The 20,525-nt window shown below is 40.3% G+C and overlaps 1 protein-coding gene across 1 annotated transcript in view; it reads left to right on the top strand.

The window, feature by feature from the left end:
• The window catches only part of LOC306803584 (cytosolic phospholipase A2 epsilon-like), a 31,396-nt gene extending 13,027 nt beyond the window's left edge, over nucleotides 1–18,369 (top strand). Inside the window, exons 4-21 of the mRNA XM_079309171.1 lie at nucleotides 984–1,120; nucleotides 1,894–2,022; nucleotides 2,659–2,699; nucleotides 3,246–3,288; nucleotides 3,705–3,768; nucleotides 4,728–4,897; nucleotides 5,023–5,115; nucleotides 5,834–5,871; nucleotides 7,056–7,191; nucleotides 8,658–8,794; nucleotides 9,094–9,319; nucleotides 10,601–10,715; nucleotides 11,146–11,283; nucleotides 12,148–12,255; nucleotides 13,154–13,342; nucleotides 14,144–14,310; nucleotides 15,035–15,221; nucleotides 17,710–18,369. Coding sequence (XP_079165297.1) covers nucleotides 984–1,120; nucleotides 1,894–2,022; nucleotides 2,659–2,699; nucleotides 3,246–3,288; nucleotides 3,705–3,768; nucleotides 4,728–4,897; nucleotides 5,023–5,115; nucleotides 5,834–5,871; nucleotides 7,056–7,191; nucleotides 8,658–8,794; nucleotides 9,094–9,319; nucleotides 10,601–10,715; nucleotides 11,146–11,283; nucleotides 12,148–12,255; nucleotides 13,154–13,342; nucleotides 14,144–14,310; nucleotides 15,035–15,221; nucleotides 17,710–18,020 — 2,429 coding nt within the window. The 3' untranslated portion in view covers nucleotides 18,021–18,369. The remainder of the gene's footprint in view (nucleotides 1–983; nucleotides 1,121–1,893; nucleotides 2,023–2,658; nucleotides 2,700–3,245; nucleotides 3,289–3,704; nucleotides 3,769–4,727; nucleotides 4,898–5,022; nucleotides 5,116–5,833; nucleotides 5,872–7,055; nucleotides 7,192–8,657; nucleotides 8,795–9,093; nucleotides 9,320–10,600; nucleotides 10,716–11,145; nucleotides 11,284–12,147; nucleotides 12,256–13,153; nucleotides 13,343–14,143; nucleotides 14,311–15,034; nucleotides 15,222–17,709) is intronic.
• Nucleotides 18,370–20,525: the final 2,156 nt, after the last annotated feature.

The following is a 20,525-nucleotide window of genomic DNA, read 5'->3' as shown; positions in this document are numbered from 1 at the left end:
TATCCTGAACAAAGAAATGGGGATGAACTCGATTTTAACCTTGAGGAGCTGACTCAAGACTTATGTTTGCAGATAGTAGGTGCTCTTCTCCCTGCTATTGAGGTGGTTTTCTTTGCTGACTGCCATGGCACCAGACTCCTCCTCTTTTCTTGCCAAGACCTGAATGGATCAACCCTTCTGGCTGCCACTAGAAAAGTTCCCGCCCAAGATCTGAGAATCTCTTTGGTTCAGGATCCATAGATGATGGAAACTTAGAGCAAGTGCAGCCTCACTCTCCTTCTTCATCCACAAGATGCAAATAATTTCTGCCACTTCACTTCTCCTGGCAAGTGATGTGAAGCAGGAATTAGATTTCAGGTCCTTCAGGCATCAGCAAACACCAGGAAAAGGCTCCAGTTCCTACTGAGCTCCTGAAGCAGCAATTGCACTGCTGGAAAGCCTCTCCCTTCTTACCCCACCTAGGGAGATGATGATCAAGGCCACTGGAATAATTAATTTTCTGTCATAAAGAGTTAATAACCAGGTATGTCAGACATTTGCTATCTGAATCAGACTTAAACCTGATTGTTTAGATATTTCTCACTATGTTCAATTGCTACACAGACAATTTATGTGCAATCCCTCTCAGGGTCTGAAGTTGAAGCTGTGCTGCCTCTGTCACAGTTTCACCTGCCAGATTTTGTTGATATGGAGCAATACAAGACTTCTAAATATACACACTGTTCTATTTGCTAGCTAGGATTGTATTTTTTCTTTGAATGTATGAGATTACGGATAACTGTTTGAATACACTGCTTATTAAGAATAGTGTTGTGATGAACAAATTAGTGTTATCCAGCTGTGTGATTTCTCTCTTCCTGGTTTGGCCAATGTTTATCAGAAAGAACTGGCCATCTCTCACCCATGTTAAAGCTATAGAGCACGTCAATGCCTCCCCTGCTTGTATCATGTCTGCCAGATATTTTGTGCCTGTGTTTCTGCAGTAAGCCAGTCTGATTGCTATGTGAGACTCTGGTTGCCAACAGCTTCAGATAAAATATTCCACACCAAAACCATCAAAAACTGCAGAAATCCTGTGTGGAATGAAACCTTCTACTTCCGGATACAGAGAAAAGTCAAGGTAAACAGCCCCACACCTCTGTCTCTGCACAGTGTCTTTCAGTTTAACCCACAGACTCAAAACTAGCAATGTCTTCTAGTGCATTTCTGAGTTTACTTAAAACTCCACACACAAGCCAAAGCAAAGCAATTCTGGCTTTGCTGGAATCCAATTTACTCCTAAGAGATTATTATTTATGTATGGGTAATGAGAGTCTGACCTTGGGGAAGGCTGATGGGAACCCATGACAGTGACAATATAGAGAAACTGAAGTGAAAATATGGAGTAACAAAAAAACCCATATTTCTCTGAAAGGATATGAAGTATGGCAGGAGATAATGTCAAATTCAAGTATGATTAAGATCTTTACTCAGTTTGCTGCTGATAATTGAACTGCAGTCAAATGCTGTGAACAGGTGATTGAAAGCAGAATGTCCTAGAAAGGTGATTATTGACATGAAGCATTCTCTATTGCCCCTGCTGATATGAAGCAATCTAGGACTTTTGGCAATGCATATTCCTCCCTAGAGGATTGCATTTTTTATGAGATCTACTTAAAAGCATAAGTGCTGACCCAAAAGAGATCTCAGTTCAGCTTTAATTGATAAGACTAAGACCTGGTTCTTTACACTCACTTTCTTACTCTTCCTTCTCACTCTTTTTCATCAGTACTTTTCTATTTCTGTAGTGTCTGCATGTAAAGCAGATACCAGGCCTGGGAGAGCTGCAAAATGTCATGCTTCTTGTATGTCATACATGCTAGTGAATTGGATATTTTTCATTTCTTTTCCCAGAATGTTCTGGAAATTACTGTTTCTGATGATGACGCCCTTCACGATGATGACCGTGCAATTGTGCTTTTTGATGTAGCTAAAATCCCCCTTGGGGAAAGAGTTTTTAAAGCATTCCCACTAAACTCAGAGGTAAGAGCTCACTCAGACATTTAGTACAGCTTGATGTCCATTCTCTTCTGGTTTTACCTCCAGGACCAGCCTGGTGGTAAAAATGCAGCAAAATTTATTAACATCCTGGAAACTGCCCATCAGTGACAAAATAGATGTCCTTCTCAAATTCCTGTTGGCTTCCTTTGGCACAGGTCATGGCCAAATTCCCAAGCCCTCAGGGAAGATGGAAATTCTAGGGAAGTTTGCACTTTCCATAATCTGATATAAAATAACAGTTTATTTAATCCTCACAAAGACTATAAAACCCACAACAATGCAAGAACAGGGAAATGGCTAGTTTCCACAGTATTTTCCTGAACACTAAGTTTTCCTATCATGTTCAGCACATGGAAGCTGGCAGAGAAGAAAGTGTGAAATAGATTTGTTGGGAGATTTATAACCACTAAACACCCTTCATTCTGCAAGTAAAATGAGAACTTTTCCTTGGGGAACAAAAAGCTACCTCTGTCATTTAATGCTGATAATAGCAAGTAAAAACCAGAGTATTTTTAAATGTAAAGGATACAGTGCTTGAAAAATTAAGGTCACTTTGAAAACCTCTCACATGCTACTTAAGAGAGCTTTTTTTTTTTTTTTTTTTTAATTTATTTTCAGAGGAAGGAGGAGCTGGAAGTTGAGTTTGAATTGGAGACCATGTGAGTAAAATCCCATTATTATTGGCAGGTTGGAGTTATGCATTAGTGCAGGGAAACCTTTTGTAGATCCAGTGTCACCTTAATAGCCAGAGACAAGTTTAACCAAATTAAATATGTGCATTAAAAAATGAAAGGAAAAATGCCATGATGTGGAGAGGAGTTGGGAATTTACAATTCTGCGAATTTTTCTTAAGATTTTTGTCTTACACAGTTCAGAGTTGGCTGGCAAATCCCACTGCAGCAAGTCTGCAGATTTACTGGAGAGTGTTCTCTGGGAAATTCATGGCTGAGGGGAAGGTTGCTACCCAACTTGTGCCATGCTTGTGCTACTAAGGCTGTTGCAAGGACTTTCCAGGTGCCTTAGAGCAATTTAATAATTTCTGCTGGGTCATTATGTGGCGTCTAGGAAGAATACTTACAGAAATAATAAGGAGTAAAGAAAATAATAGTAGTAAAAAATATATAGAGGATAATGTATCCTTTCAGGACAACATGAAATATTGCTTTATATATTGTAAAATATATTTTATTTGTTTTGTTTTCCAGCCAGGGTCCTCCTGAAACCATCATCACAAATGGGGCAATAGTGGTAAAATAATGTTTTGTTCTTTTGTGTTTGTTCCCACATCATTCCTTACCATAGCTGACAATAATGCCAGTGAGGGAAACATTGCAAGTCTTTATTCTTTAGTGATACTTTCTCTTAGGAGCTTTATCTTTAAGAAGACCAGTGTGATCTTAGAGGAGTCTTCTGACTATGATAACTTTCCCTTGTTTTGTCTGCACCTATTGAAAATGACCATGTGTTTAGCATAGCACCCTATTCCCACGCGACAATAAATTAATTCTCACATTCGCTGTGTCTGGCAAAAGTGTCCAACACAGTTGGCCCCCACATTCAAACAATGACCATTCTTACAATGATCCTTTCAACATCTGCCAGCACTGGTGGTGAGAGGGCTGGATGAGTTATCTAATTCTCTGTCCTCATCACACCTACTGTAGTGTCGTGAAGAAGCCTGTTTGGAAGTTCACTTGGACAGCAGGAGACAAAAGAAGCATTTTTCAGGTAAGATTATCACTTCTTAAAATAAATATTGGTGATTTTACTGCCTCTAATAAGGCCTGGACATTACATCAGCAAAATACTAAGGCTTTAATCGATCACATTTAAGGTGATTTGCACAAAATTTGCACTAGAGAACGCCACCAGTCCTGCAGCAGGTATAGGTTCAGGGTTCTGACTTCATGGAGAGTCTTCTGCCAGACTAGAAACAACTAGAATCAGATGCTTATACAGAAGGTATCTAAAACCCAAGCTGAGATTCTGCAAACCTCTGCTGCAGTACTGCTAAACACTGAAGAAGCTTAGGTGTTAATTCCTCAGGTGTCATAGTCCATGGCATTAACTTTGCTCAGAATCTCTGTCACTTTGACTTACACACATGCACAGAATTACCTCATTTTTTGCAGGGGTTAGCCACTCAGCAGCTGGCTCCTGCCTGACCCTGGTCAAGATCCAGAATCTAGGAGTTCCTCTGCCCACATCCCCTGAGGGGCTGGATCTGGTAGGCAATCTCAGAGCATGCATAACGCACACTGGCAGGATTAGCTAAGGTATTCATGTAAATAGGGTCATCTGCTGCTCATAAGAGTCAGATCTCATTTTAGGGGACTGAGAACTTTTTCAGTTCAGTATTTGGCCTGGGATGAGGATGATTTACCATGCAAAGTACCTAGTTGTATTCATTGTGTCATGATGAATCTGCAACAGAAAAGCAGCCATCGAAAATTCGGGCGCCATTCCTGTCACTTTCCCATCTGGCTTCTTGCTCAGCACATTATAATGATAAAGTCAACTGAAATATTTGGGGTTTGGATCTCTTTTAGAAGATAGCTTTCAAAATACAAAGGAGGAGGAGAAGGAATTTGCTCAAAGCTACCTTTTGCTTCTTCTTGTTTTCCCTCTCTCTTTTATTTTTACAATTGCAAGTAACTTTGTGTATGCATTTTATCTCTTTGTTTTAGAGAATGAGCTAACATTTACAGTGAGAGGATCCTTTGAAGAAACCCAGACCGTTTCAGTGGGCTCTGACTCCCATTCCCCTCTCCCAGATCCCACTTTCTTCCACTATGCCAGATACAAGCAACCCTCCCTGGATGTTTCACTCAGGAAGAAGAGGAGGCTTCCCAACTTTGTACGTTCCCCCAAAACATGGTAGACAGTCACAGACAGTCCTATGACCTGACATTTACATGTGAGTAGGGAGCAAGAGGAGAACATTTCTGTTTTAACCAAAAAGCACTCCATGCTCCTTTTCAGTGTGCTTGCATGTCATGTGGACCAAGGACGAGAAGTGTCCCTTTGACAATCCCCCTGAAATCACTCCCCTCCGAGAGGGAAGTTGTTGGTGAGGTGAGTGTCTGCTGGCCATGGGGAATCCTTTGCAACCTTTTTGAAATTCCTTCTGATTTGCATGAAGCAGAAACCAAGGGCCATTTCTCTTTATACAGAGACAGTTGTTTTCTAACTTCTCTCCAGTCTAGGGCAGTGCATAGTGAAGTGAATCATTTGGAGCAAAATAAAATGGGAAATCCAAGGGTAAAGGGGGAAGAAGAAAAATACCTAAGCTGTTGCTCATGCCCATGTGTTTATCCAGGCTGGAGGTGGCTGGGTGCCACAGGGACAGGGTGGTGAGGCTGCAGCCTGGCACATTGGCCCTGGAAGCAAAACCCCACATGTGTGGGGTTCTCAGTCTCCCTGGCTTTTTCTTGTACCTGACATTGTTATGTGAGAGAGAGGCTCTGGTTTCAACACCCATCTTCAGTGGTGGATCCTTCCAGGGAGATGAGCTGCACTGCAGCTCTTCTGGTGTTTATTTGTGTAGCTATCTAGTACCAGGCAAGCTATAGTGAGTTTTACAAGGAAGATAATATGTGGACTGCAGATGATGGTGTGCTAAAGTCTTAATCTATGAACCAATGTGCATCTCTGGTTATTATTGAAATATTGAGAACAGATGCTAGTTTTTTGAGATTCAGAGTTTTGTAGGTGTAACAATGACCTGTGTGGGGGGAAAGGACTATTCTAAACAAAATAGCAATATTCATCATTATACCTTTTCAATTTTCAGCACAGAAAATTTGATTTGCTCCTTAAGGTGAAAAAATGGTAAGACACCTGTGATTTTCCCCTTGGTTCTTTGTATTTAGATAGTTGTAAATCAAGTCAATCAAGTTCCAATCCCTTTGTTACTGCCTTTGTCCTGAATTCTGGTCCATCCTCATTTCAGAGTATAAAATAAAATGCACTCAGTACATAATGCAAAGATTTTCAGCAATGGATCTTTTGTAATGGAACAGGGAGTTAAGAAAAAGTTTTAGAAAGAACGCACAGATTTTCTATTCATACTTTACTGCAATCAATATTACATGGTAAGGGCTACTCTAGACATGCTGATACCTCTACTATTTATTACCAAATGCATGTTCTCAATAAAAACATTTCAAAACTAATTTAAAAAACTCTTTCTGTTTTCCAAAAGTTCTCTTTTACTGTTTTCTTTTACTGAAAGATCAAAATCAGAGTTCTGCATACTCTAATGTGTGAAAAAAATCGAAATAATAAATGTACTTGCATTTGTTATTTTAATGTCTCCTCAAAGGGATAAATGCAAATGAACTCAATGAAGTGATTGCTTATTTCTAAACCAAGAAAACACAATGTGTGTTTTGGAATATTGTTCAGCTCTTAGCAAAATTTATAAGATGGACACGTGCCACTATGTACCATATTGTAACAGAAGAGAACTTCCAGAAAAGCAGGTGCTTTTTCCATTGTGCTGTTTATTTTCAGTAAATATGCTATGACATTTACATACCGTTTACAGCAGTTATTTAAATCTTTCTTGCTTAGAATGCCTCTGTGAGATTTTCATTGCAGCTTTCAAACCACAAATGTAGTGCTTATAAACATCAAAAGAACATCTGATTGTGTAAATCTACAACTTGAGTAGAACGTTTCACTGATGTCAGTGGAAGTTTGCTCAACTTGGAAAAGCCACCTTTAAAACACTGCCCTCTGCAGGCTTCTGGATTTATGTCTGAAAAGCAGAGGCTGTTATTTGTGGCTATATTTAATTCCAGGCATCTTTGGCAGGGAGAAAAAAAACCACCTCCTTTCAGTTCAAAAGCAGATGGACTGTTTTTCTCCAAAAACAAACAAAAACATTTAATATCTCCCTTCCTTTCTTTACCCAGACCTAGTAGTGAAGGCATGTCTATTTATGAAGTAGAGCAATTAAAATGCTGGTTTAGACTAGAAATGTGCTGTGTGATACCTGATCCTTGTTGCAGCCAGGAAGACCTGGACGTACGCCTGGGCTTCGATCTGTGTGTCCAGGAGCAGGAGTTCATCCACAAGAGGAAGAAGGTGGTTGCAGCTGCTTTGAAGGACATTCTCCATCTGGAAGAGGACTTGCAGGACGATGAGGTATCTGAGACATAATTATTCTCTGCTTTCTGCACAGATGAGTGTCAAAACATAGTACTAATGGTCACATTTTTTGGGAAACCTTGTAGTTTCACGTACAAGTTACAGCTGAGTTCTTTTCTCAGTGGCTGACTTCTCTGCTCTAGGAAAGAAATGAGCAGTATTCATCATAAACCTGAATAAAAAGCCTGTAGCCCTGAAACTAGAGAATCTAGCCCTGTGTTCAGTAGCAGTCTGCCCCATAACATGGAGAAGGGCTAGGTGCTCTCAGAACTGAGGCCAAAGTTTCTTTTTGGCCAGATCTGAACAGTGGATTCAGCACTTCATTCCCTCACAGTTAAAACTGGATTTTATTTTGTTTATTCTTTGTGCCACAACTTAGGTTCCTGTTGTGTGAGCCCAGCACACTGCCAGTTTGGCTTCTTCTGCTCAGCATGTTTGCTCAGCACATAGGATTGATAACAGAGGTTTTAAGGCAGGGGAAAATCAGATTTCTTTTTTTAAATTATTCACACATGATTGGAGTGTGAAACGTAAACTCAAATGCAGACACAATAAATTTTTCTTGTTATGACCTAAACTGAGTTCAGCTTTTCTTGCACAGATGGACCTTTCAGACATAAGACTCTGCCTTTAAATGCCAGCACTAAGCCATTCTCTTCATTCCCTTCCTCTCTGATACAGAGCCCATACTTCCCTGCAGAACATACAATCTCTATACTCTTCTGATTTGTACGTGACGTTCATTCACTCCAATGCACAATAGCTGTCTTGACTGTTAAAGAAGCCAATTCATTTTCATGAATTAATTCTTTTTCTAAGACTGCCAGTCCCTGGATTTCTGTATGATCACAAAAGCAATTAATTGCAGCTCATTGGCATACCTAGTACTGTATATACATATGTGGTAGGTGGAGTGAGCATGGTTTCTCTTTCCCTCCAGCAACTTTAAAAGGGAATGGTGTCACCAGCCTCTGGTTTCAGGAGTTCTGAACTGGCCTGTGCTCTCAAATCCATCAGTCATGACATTTCTAGTACGGCCTGTGGAATAACTGTACAAGAGTTTCAGCAAACTTCTGGGAAATAGAAGTTATTACTGCTCATATGGAAACAGTGGGACTGATATTTTCTGGTCTTTTGTATCTGATAATAATCTGATTCAGGTGAAAGAAGGCAACATTTCCTCTGATTTTTTTGCTGCTCTGTATTAATGGTTTTCAAACAGAGCCCTGAAAATGTGATAATGGATTTCATGTTCTAATGAAGAGCTGCACTAGAACAGAGGAAAATATGAAGTATTTCTTACTCCTTACATGCCCCTTTATTAATTCAGGCTTTTCTTCACATTGAATTTGTGGCATATTTTTACTACGTTATCAGTGCTGTGAATTTCTCCTTCTCATCAGAGATGTCTCTGTCCCTTCTCAGACCATGTCACTAAATGCATGTATTTTGGGATTGAACAGGTACCTGTGGTGGCAATCATGACAACAGGAGGTGGAACCAGAGCTCTGACAGCCATGTATGCTCACCTCCTCAGTGTGCAGGAAATGAATGTCTTGAACTGTGTCTCCTATATCACTGGTTTATCTGGAACAACATGGTAAGACCAAGATAAGAGCACAGGAATTTTCTGCAATTGACATCAAGGAGTGATCTTGAGTTATATCAGCTTAACTATCAAGAAAAGGCTTTCTTTTTCTGCTGTAGCTTTTTTTGTTTGTTGTTTCTTTCAGTGGGTATTTCTCTACATTTGCAATTAATTAAATATGTGGATAGTACCAAACACATGGTGTTTTTTCATATAAATGAAGACATAACACACAAACCTCCATCATTTCCCAAAGCTCTGCTTCAGCACTCACACTTTCCCTTGTGGGTTGTCTTTTCGTTTGTTTTTAGGACCATGTCAAACTTGTATGAAGATCCTGACTGGTCCCAAAAGGATCTCAAGGAAACCCTCAATGATGCCCGAAAGCACGTACTTAAAAATAAGTTTGTTACTTGTTTTGCCCCTGACCGTCTGAAATACTATTTGGAAGAGCTGTGCCAGAGGAAACAGGAAGGACATCAGCTGTGTTTCACAGATCTGTGGGGACTCATCATTGAAACCATGTTACATGACAAGGTACAGTAACAGCACCTTTCCTCTTCAGGTTCGAATATCCAGTGAATCCAGCAGTGAGAAAAGACAGTAAATCAAAAACTAGTTGAGATTGGAAGGGACCTCTGGAGTTCATTTTGTCCAGGCAGGGTTAGGAAGGGCCAGCTACCCTGTTTAGATTACATAATAGGAAGAATTCTTCACTATGAGGGTAGTGAGGCACTGGAACATGTTCCAGAGAGGTTGTGGACTCTGTCCCTGGAAGTGTTTAAGATCAGGTTGGATGGGGAGCAACCTGGTCTTGTGGAAAGTCTCCCAGCCTGTGGCAGTGGGATTGGAGCTAAGTGATTTTTAAGGGCCCTTCCAACTCCCACTATTCTGTGATTCTGTGAATTCACATGTAAATATTTGGATGAAAATCCTGCTGTTCTTTTAAAAGAGCTGCACAATAAAGAGAGCAAAGGAAAATCACAAGCCCAAAGACAGTATCTCTGAGCTGTTAATAAGACAGCGCCCTGCAAACATTTCCATCCAGAGCTGTGTCCAGGCTCTATTTTAATCTTCATCAATATTTCTTTCCTGCTATGTCATTTATACTTTAGAACTGGAAATGATTCCCCAGTAAGAAGATGAACCCCACACACATGCACATTTCTGCTGCCTGGTCCCAGCACAGTGGTAGGGACTCCCTGGGGCTGTGCTCAGCAGGGAGCTGTGAGTGTCCCCACAGCCCTATCCCCTGACCAGCAACAGCCCAAGGGAAGCCTGGTGGCTCTGCTGGTGCAGCCAAACTTCCAGGGGCTGCTCTGGTGAGAGGGAGCACCTGCAGCTCTGCCTGTAGGAGCACACTCACAAGCCTTGGTTCTGCTCCCAAACCATCCTGCCCTTTCCACCCTGCCTGAGCTCTGCAGCAGAAGAGCCAAGGCTTTCTGAACATTAACTCTGCATGAGCCTTGTCTCTGTCACAGCTCTCAGGAAAGGATGATTTTTCTAGGCAGTCAGAGAGGGGTTTACTCTTTCATAATGAAATAGGGAGAGTGCTTTTCAAACATTCACAGACACTTTTTCTGAAATAAAAAATGTGGGTGACAGCATTTTCACCTTACTATATTCTTTCAACACATGAATTTAGGATTATTTGAGTGCTGAAGCATTGGGGCAGGGATAGGATTGACAGCACCTTTCTCAACTAAGAGCTGGGGAGCATTCTAGTTGGAGTCACACACTGCATTGTCAGGTTTAGATGAAGTGGAAGGCTGTTTGTGTAATCCAGTTGTCCTCAGCTATTGTCATTCTTCAAAACAGGAGGACTGCCATAAGCTCACAGATCAGCAGCAGGCACTAAATCAGGGTCAAAACCCTCTGCCCATCTACCTCTCTCTCAATGTGAAGGATAAAATCAGCGACCAGGATTTTAGAGGTAACAATGCTCCAGAATTGCATTTAACATTTAATCCAAATTGGGGTCAATTTAGGATTAGATAAGGATATCAATGCACAATATCAATATCAATTCCATGCACAAATATTCTGAAAGGCTAATCCACCTCAGAGGAGAAATTTAATAGTTAATATTTCAAAGACCTTAGTATAATTCAATATTCATGATCAAAAAACAGGACAATAGAAGACATTATGCACTTCTGTAGAAACTGCCAAAAAAAGTTTATAGAGGCATAGATGTAAGAGGACAATTTGTTCTGCATGTTCACCACTGTGAAATGTACAGTGAATAAATGCTTGCTTGCAAAGTGTGTAACAGTCTGCCTTAACCTGGCCAATATCACTTTTTATTCAAATAATTATGCTTCTGCTGCTGTAATCAGTCTCTCTTATGCCTTCTCTTTTAGAATGGGTGGAATTCACCCCTTATGAGGTAGGATTCCCAAAATATGGTGCTTTCATTCGTGCAGAAGATTTTGGCAGCGAGTTCTTCATGGGTCGCCTGATGAAGAAAGTCCCAGAATCCAGAATCTGCTTTTTGGAAGGTGATTTGTTGTTCTGCAAAACAGTAATATATTATAATCTGCTCCTATACAAACTCCTCTTCTGAAATTAAACAGTTAGTGTGTAAAAACAAAGGATCAGTATATGGTAAAATACCAGAACCAATAACAGATCACAATCTGCAGGATTTTTCATTTTCTCTGTGATCTTATTCATCTTAACTGATTTATTGATTCTGTCTGTGGTTATGCTTACTGACAGGAGGCCTTCACAATACATATATATTTGTCAGCAACAAAAGTTGTGTATCATTGCTGCTAAGTTAAATCATCAGTTTCTTTTTCAGCCTGGGTCTCTAAAACACTCCTTTTTATCTGCAAAGTTCCTGCCACATCTAGCCCTGATTAATTAAGATAAAATTTTCATCTCAGAGTGCAATAGGTCGTAATATTTATCTTTCTTCCCCTCTTGCATAAAAAAAAAGTGAAAGCAGCAAGGAAATCTTCCTTCCCTTTGCAAAAGCAATCCCTTGCCTCATTGTTCTTTCTGCTTCCACCAACTGCATAAAGGAAAAAGGAAGTTTAGGGTGGTTTTTTGAGAAGCTGAAACTTCTTGCTTGTGTGGAGATTTCACTACAGCTAAGGGTGAGGCATAAAGAAGCAACTTAGAATCTCTCTGTCCTTGGCTGCAATTTCAGATAAGGACTCAGGTTTTCCCTTCTGTGATCAGAAATGCTGTCAGGTCACCAACCCCTTTCTACACCTTGGCACTTTCTCCTCTAGAATGATGCAGGGATGTTTCTGCCTCTGTTCTCTGAAGTGTCCAGTGACACAGTTATTTGAAAGGTTTACATCAAATTCCTTTGCACCCCATTTATTTTCTGCCAAACACATTCTATGCCACAGGGATCTGGAGCAGTGTATTTTCCTTGAATCTCATGGATGCTTGGTATATATCTGTTAATTCAGACGACTTCTGGCACAAATGGACACGAGACAAAATTACTGACATAGGTGGGTTATTCTTATGTGATTATTTCGTTTTATTTTATGGTTTTTTTCCCTCTGTGCTGCTACTTTCTTACTGAATTTTTCAAAGCCCTTTTAGAACATTCTCTTCAGGAATTTCTATTTCCAAATGTAAACCAGAAGGAAATTCATGCCATGTACTACATATGGCAATTATTTCAGTTGTGTAGGAAAAGAACCTACAGGATCCATCACAGAAAAATAAAAGAGACAATGGCCCTCTTATGAGGTGTCTTTTGAGCACGAGGGTAAAACTAGAGAAAAACATCCCTGTAAATTCTCACACAGCATTCCACAATCTTCCAGCTCCTCTCTCAGAAGTTGAAGCACCAAAGAAATGAGGGAAAAGAACATCCTTGCATCTCTGAAGTCTACAAAACATTGACACAAACTTCAGAACTATTGGACTCCATTCCAAACTAGTCATAAGGATGAGATTTGCAAAACATGATTCAAAATTAAGAAAGTTCTGCAGGGTCAGATTTCAAGGACAAATACACAAGGCAAACACATTACAAAGAAAAGGTGACAAGGAAGAGAAGTATTTCAAAAGTGCTTACTTATTTTATCTTCTAGCACTGGTAAGGGAGTAATTTCTGGTTGTTAAATCAAGGATTTTATATTTGCTAGTGAGGGACACTAATCACGTTTGTGTAGCTGAGAGATTGTTATTGTGTGGCCTTTTATGTGTCTGAGAGAGAAAATGTGGCAAGAAGAAAGGGATTTTTCCATGCTTAGCTAAAAAAAATCATATTTGTGAAAATACTGGAAAAAAAAAAGAGAAGTCCAAGTTTTCCAAACGTATTAAACGGAAGGATGACAGCACAGATTGACTTCACCAGTGTGAAACTACATATAAAAACTGTTATTCTTTATTCTGCAGATGATGAAGCCCTATTCCCTACAAGACCAAATGAGTTGGATACTCGAGTGGTTTCTCCTCCTGACAGCTTTTCAGAGATTTTCCGGGATGTTGCAATGCTACGTCCAGCAGCCTCAGAAATCCATAACTTCCTGAAAGGCCTCCAGATAAACAACAACTACCTGGAGAGCAAGTTTTCCAAGTGGAAAGGTATGGTAACAACACCTTGCTTTGAGTTATAGTTTAAACCATCCTTGTGAAAAAGAAACAATCCTCAAAAAGTTATCAAGCTAACTGCTTTTTAGTTTCATTCTGATCATATTTGAAGCTGTTTGTCACTGAAAGCTAAAACTAGGTAGCAGGAGAGGCTTGAAAATGAGTTCTTTAAAAAATTTCATGAAGTCTCATGACTGATAGGTGAGAGTCAATTATTGACTGATGGTGAGAATCCCAATTAGTCACCCAGCATATATATGTGCCAGCCGGCTGCTGCTGTGTCTGGGCATGGCACTGGTGCTGCCACACACGGTCCTTTGGGGATTTTTTTTTTTTTTGTTCAATCTGGCACCAGATATTCCATGTAAAATTGTAGCTGTGTGCCTGTTCCTGTAGTGAGCAAGCCACCCAACATATTTAGTGTTTTTACTACTTTGAGAGAGAGCGAAGTGCCATTTTAATTTGTTTCATATTAACAGAAAAGGGGGGGGTAAACAAACAAAAAAAAAACCCCACACCTACCTGATCAGAGTCACACACAAGATGAATTATGTCTATTCTCTTAAGACCCAAGTTAATCTCTTTTAGTCAGAGGAAAGCCAAATAAATTGCAGAATAAAGAGTGAAAAGAGGAAGCCAGATGAGGAAGTGAGAAATGACTGAACTGCAGCCATCAGCTATATAGGTAGGTTTAGCACCCAAGAAAAGCTGAAGTCCCTTTTTGTTAATAATAGACTTTTCTCAGCACTTCCCTTGCATTGGGACCTTCTCTGAAAAAATGTGCTTTTTTCCTAGACTGTGATCTGGACACCCAGCCCAACCACCTGACAACAGCAACAGACTACCTCATCCTGATTGATACTGCATTTGCCTTTGCTACCAGTTACCCACCCCTTATGAGACCAGAAAGGAAGGTGGATGTCATTTTGCATTTCAACTACAGCTCAGGCTCACAGACAGGGGTGAGTCTTGCACATTCTCTTCACTTTCTCTGTTTCATCACTGAGCTCCCAGCATGGCTGATCCTCTACTCATAGGAACATTTGGTTTTCCCCAATATCTGGGAAGTGTTGATAAGTTAATGGTTTATTGTTAACTGGGGGTCACATATCTTTATGGAACAGTACAAATGTTATCAGGAAGTAAAAAATTAGTAAACTGTACCTGCCCATTTTTACATATAAGTGGTTTTATCTGATTTGAAGGCAGTCAGAAGTAGAATGAGTGAAGCTAATTGCCTTTAAGCATTGTCTAATATTTCTCAATGCAATCATGCATATTCCTATGCAAGGGAAAATGTGCCTTCAGGGCACTATAACTGCAACAATAGAAGGGTTTGATGCAGAAGACCAGATAGGCAAATAAATGCAACAACAGTTTGCATTTAGGAATGTTAAATTCCTTAGGAATAAGAAGTTGTCTAAAGGCAACTTTTTCATAGCCAAATGTGAAACCAAAGTAGATTTTCAAAGAAAGGCATGTGAACTCAGATCCACCTCACTTAACTCTACCCTTCCAAGACCTGGCTCCATAAACAACCCACACCTAAATTGGGCATGTACCATAATCTGTCAGAACCTGTTCCTTGCCCCACAAATATTCCCAGTGAAATTAGATTTTAGTCAAATTCAAAGTTTTTCCTGTATGTTCTGATGTTTTGTTTTGTTTCCCTATTGTGGCAACAAGCCCCTGAAAGATGCCTCCAAATACTTTGCGAAACAGGGAATTCCTTTCCCTACAAAGGTGCCAGATGATCAGGAAACTCCACATCTGAAGGAATGCTACATTGTTGGTGATAAAGAGAGCCCAGAAACACCTATTGTGATATTTTTTCCTCTAGTAAATGACACCTTCAGGGAATACAAAGCACCTGGTAAGTTAAGTTACCCAGAGTCAGCGGCCACTTTCTTCCTCTTTTTTACTGGATAATATATCTTTTTCAGATCATGCTGTAATAACAGACTTGAACTCTCTTTGCTTAGATCTGAACCATATCAAGAAATATGTGATTTTTTTCCTGAACAGTAGAGAAGCATGTGGGATTAGCCTTTGGCACACACTTTCCTCTTCATATTTTTTGCCTTTTCATAAGCAGATTGTAGCTAATTGAGGAAAAGGATATTCTGTTTATCTGCAGTAGCAGAAATTAGCAGGGGTAATTTCCTCTCATACTTGTCATCCTCTCCTGTTTGAGAATGCTCCAAGGAGTCTAAGGATTTCATTATTTAAGACATTTTCCAGGCTTACATTTAGGCAGATAACCTTGAAAAGAAAAGCCTGACCTAGCAAAGTGATGAAAATGTAACACTGAAGTATAGTAAAGTGATGAAAATACAACACTGAGCCATTCCAACAGTGTCTGTTCACTTTGAAAATGAAAGAGTTTCAATAGCAACATTGCCAGTCACTTCTAAACAAATGAATTCTAAATCCTGGTACCATATCCCACATGCCATAATATTCTCTTGCTACAAAAGCCTCAGTTACTCCTCCTCCAGATGCTAAAATTCCTAACTCGGATTGTGAGTTCTCTTCAAAGCCCCACAGAATACTTGAAAGCCAGAAGTCCTAGGTTTAGTACATGGTACATTCAATTTAAAACCAAAGCAAATGCAGAAACTATTGTCCTAATTGTATAAATTGTTATCCTTATATATTAAGTAAGCTGTAAAAAATAATATGGTACTTTTGCTTTGTTGGTTGAGTTCATTGCACATTTGAGGTGTATAACTGGGGTTTTGAGCAGTATTCAAATAGACTAAGGGTATTAATGCATGTGCACACACCACTCTATTCCATCTCTCACCACTGATCAGATAACCAAAAGGTTACATTCTGCAGTTGCACTTTGTAGAGAGAATTAAAGAAATAATAAAATAGGAAAGAAGTGGAAGAGTTGAGATTTGGTTTCTGTACTGCTCTTCTGTACTGCACTCCTCTTTTGTATTGCTCTGTGAGGGAGGTTGTTTGCCTTCTTCCTCTCAATAATTTCCAGAAACAAGAGATGCCTAGCCTAAGTCAGTTATCTACTCTCAGGTGTACATCTGATGATGTGCAGATGTTAAATGTCAGCATGTAATATCAGGGAGTCTAAAAAGGGGTGTTGCTAGGTATGAAGAAACTTAATTTGAAGACCTACATGATATCTGCATATTGCATACCCTTGAGGCAAGCTCTGCTGCCCAACCGGTTCAGCTGGTAGCTGCAAGACAAGACTAAACAGGCAGAGAAAGAGGGGTCCTGGTCATGCCCCCTTGAGCAAAGCATCAGCTGAGCTGGCATGAAAGGGCTCTGTGCAGTATTTTGGCCTTGCAGCTGAGACCTGACCTCCACAGCAGCAGGATGGATGCTGCAGAAGGTCCTGTGAGGCTGGAAAGGGATGTCTGCCCTTTGTCAGTGACAGGCAGAGGTCAGCTTTTTTTGTTTTGTTTTGTTTTGGTTTTTTTTGTTTTTAATTTATAGTGCTTCAGTTCCATGCCCTAGCCCAGATCTAAATGGTACAGCATGTGAAGTTTTAGTACAATCACGTGAACAGGCAGTTTTTCCATAGGAGCTCATCCATCAGCTTGTTCAGAAGGGAAATTCAGAGTCTGGGCGGTAAACAAGTAAAATTGCCATAGTCAAACTGGTCAACTTCTGCACTGTTAGGCTATTCCACAATCAAGTAGAAAGGGAATTCTTTGTGTGAGACCTAGACTGCTTCAGCTGGGTTGAGCCAGTCCACTGTAACTCTGTCTGCAAAGCTGAGACATCTGTTGGACTCCGAGAGACTCTTCAAGGAAAGTCAGAACCCTTTGACCAATGTTGTTAGGCCCATGTTGGTAGAGAAGATTCTCCAAATGGATGAACTGCTGCCAGTGGGATGCTGACTATTCCCAGTGCCTACCCCCTGCCATGGCTCGGGTGGTGCAGATTTCTGTGACTGTGGAAGATGCTGATTTGCTACAACAACACCCTCTTGGCAAGGTGATGGTCTCACTGGAGGCTGACAGAAAATTCTCGTGTTTCTGATACTCTCTCTGACAATATTACCTACCATTTATGGGCTGCCAACGCTCTCTTTCCCTATTGCCACCTGTCAGAAAACCAAAGGGTCTGTGGAAATTATGAAGAAGCAGAAAAGCATATGTGAACCTGGTTTCATCTAGGAAAGAGTTAATTTTCTTCCTAGCAGCTGGTATAGTGCTTGTTTGGGATCTGGAATGAGAATGACGTTGTTCTTCCTTTTCTGTCTCATTAAACTGTCTTTGTCTCCACCCACGTTTTCCCACTTTGCTCTTCTGATTCTCTCCCCATCCCAGTGGTCGGGGTGGACCCTAATTGCTTTTTGCAAATTAACCAAGTCATTGCTTGTCTCTTAGGGGTGAAGCGCAGTCCCTCAGAGATGGCAGAGGGTGAGGTGGATGTTGACAATGCCTGTGGCCCATACTACATAAACAATCTGAGCTACTCAGAGGAAAACTTTGACAAACTGGTGAATCTAAGTTACTACAACGTGCAGAACAACAAAGATTTGATTCTTCAGGCCTTGAGCACGGCTGTGGAGCGGAAAAAGCAGCGTAAGAAAGAGCAAGCACTGCAAAATCCACCCGATGGCTACGGCATGTGTGTGCCTGACAGAGAGGGAACCCAGCACTTGGCCGACTGCCCAGCACCCAGGAATGTGAAATAAAGCATCTATGAGTCCTGTAGATGAAGAAGAAAAGGAATTTTATTAGGAAGTGAAGAAAAGCCAAAGAAGGCTAAGAATAGCCCTTCACTTGTCATCAAAAATGTTAAGCCTGTCTGTCAGTGGAGGGAATAAACTCAGAAAAACAGCTCTTCCCTAATGAACTAATGTGCTTCCCTTGCTGACAGCCTCAGCAGCATGGCTGGGTGAGCCTGTGCTCCACTGTGCTTGCAGAAGTGACATTCCAGGCCAGGGCCAAACCGTGTGGACAAGGAAGTGTGAGGAAGTTTACACCGACTGTTTGTGTTCTACCTGTGCTATAGAAACAGAGGATTGCCAGTCCAGAAATGCAGCAGAGAACAAAATCCATTGTCTCTGAAACAAAATAAAGGAAGCCATTTGTGAGCTGTATGTGAATGTAAATAAATATTAAATTTATATAATAAACCACTTCTTTTGAGTAGGAGTTACAGCAAATAAATAGTTTTCATACCAAATGTATATTTCAGCCACTTATTTTAGGTGCTTTTTCCTCTAATAGAAAGACAAAGGCAAAATGCAGACATTTTATAGCTGCTGAAAAATTATTGAAGAAGAAAGTACACCTGTTCCAGACCTAGATGCAAGCTAGTCCAGGATCCTGGGACCCCTTGAGTTTAGGATTACAACCAAAACCCATCTCCACAAGAACCAATTCATGGTAATTTATTTTAGCTAGCTGGATTTAAATGCTCTTGACAATACCAAACATTCTTTAATATTGATAAAGTGTTTGAGACATATTACATCAAACAGACACAAGAAACACAGACAAAGCACAACTAAAGTTATATACCTAATATTACTCATGAAAATATGATTTTTTTTAACTTGCTGTAGAGTCAAGCTGAAGTTAGCAGAATATCAACTTTCCATTTTCTGACTCTTTGGTTGTGACAGTAACATGTCTCCTTTCCAATAAGCAGTCTGGGTTTTTGACAGATAGAATCTGTAAAAGTCTACTTTCATCCTTCTTCTATTTTTTTTTGAAATTCAATGCTATTGTTTTATTTATTAGACATCTTATATCCACAAGCCCATGTTTCCTACAGGCTTCCCCACTTTTCAGTTCTGCTGTAGAATTCTTTGTCAAGAAGTCTTTGCTCTCAAGGTTGAGGGTCTCCTCCTAGGTGGTGCACAGAGCTGTAACCCTCCTGTTTGCCACTTAGCTCAGTGAACACTCACCTGCATGCTGCAGGAACTCACAGAGCCCCTGGACTGTATGCACAGAGTTTATCTCCCATGGAAACCAGAGAGCAAAGGCAGCAGTCATGCTGGATCTCATCACAGTGTGGGATGGGATGTAGCCAGAGGGCACAGCCAGACCTGGGAATTTGGAAGCACTCCCAGGTTCCCATATACAGTTAGAGCTTTATTGTCTGAAGGGCAAAAATTATTTCACCAACAGCAGGAAGCATGTAGGCAGGAAGTCTGAAGACAAGCAGAAAGAGGTGTGTGAGTGCAAACACTTCCCTGCCCTTCCTGCTGCTTTCCAGCAGACATGAAAGGGTCATGGAGGACAATGAGCACTTTAACCCATTTCAAAAATCTTGCATGGAATAATTCCTCAGTATCTCAGTTTTCTATGTTCAACAAGAATAGAGAGGAAAATATCAGGCCTGATCAAGGAGGTGGAACTGCTTCCATGCAAGGTAGGAATAGCTAAGGACTATGAAACCTAGGAAAAGAACAGTAGGAGTGAAAGGCAGAGAAAAGAGATGTGTGAAGTCAGTGCACCTCTCTTCTATCACAAGACCTAGAGAGGATCAGGCAAAACTAGTGAGCAGCAGGTTTAAACAAAGTGAGGTAGTTCTGCACACATATAATTAAGTTTTCTTGTTGATAAAGTTTCATGCATTCAAAAAACTGATGGAGGCATTCACTGGAATATTTTTAGGGACTGAAAATGGGTGGCTCTGCATCTGCCTCAGTCTTGCTCTGAGTCATGAATTCCCAGAGACTCAGAGGACAGTCTGAGGCAGAATCATACCTGCCCTGTGAGGTATGTGAGCTATAGAAGAGCTCCAGTCATTAAATACTGGATTTAGCACCACAGACAAGGGGGAAAAGAACCTCACTTCATACTGCAGTACTGAGCTTTTCCACAGCTCAGATATTTTTGCAGATAATTAATAATTAGGAGCACCTCTAAAGATGTGGTGATACAAGACTAATTTAAAATAAATTACTGAAGTAAAATTGAGAAGGTGTAAGTAAGTACAAGGATAACTTGATTACATATTAATTAAGCCACAGAGAGAAAAGTAAGGACAATTAAAGGAATACAAAACCAAACTAGGAAAAGAAGATTTTAAAAAATGAGGAAACCAGTCAGCAAGACCCTATGTGAAATGGTATAAAATCTTAGGACTCAGCATGGAAATTGCAACAAAAGAGTTGCAAAATATATGCAGAGCCCTAAATAAAATGCAAAGCAAGGAACCAAGAAAAGGCAAAGTGGTTAAATGC

The sequence above is a fragment of the Erithacus rubecula genome (assembly GCF_903797595.1).
Source record: "Erithacus rubecula genome assembly, chromosome: 6".
Taxonomy (NCBI): Eukaryota; Metazoa; Chordata; class Aves; order Passeriformes; family Muscicapidae; genus Erithacus; species Erithacus rubecula.
The sequence above is the reverse complement of the archived record's forward strand: the minus strand, read 5'-3'. Positions and strand labels throughout refer to the sequence as shown.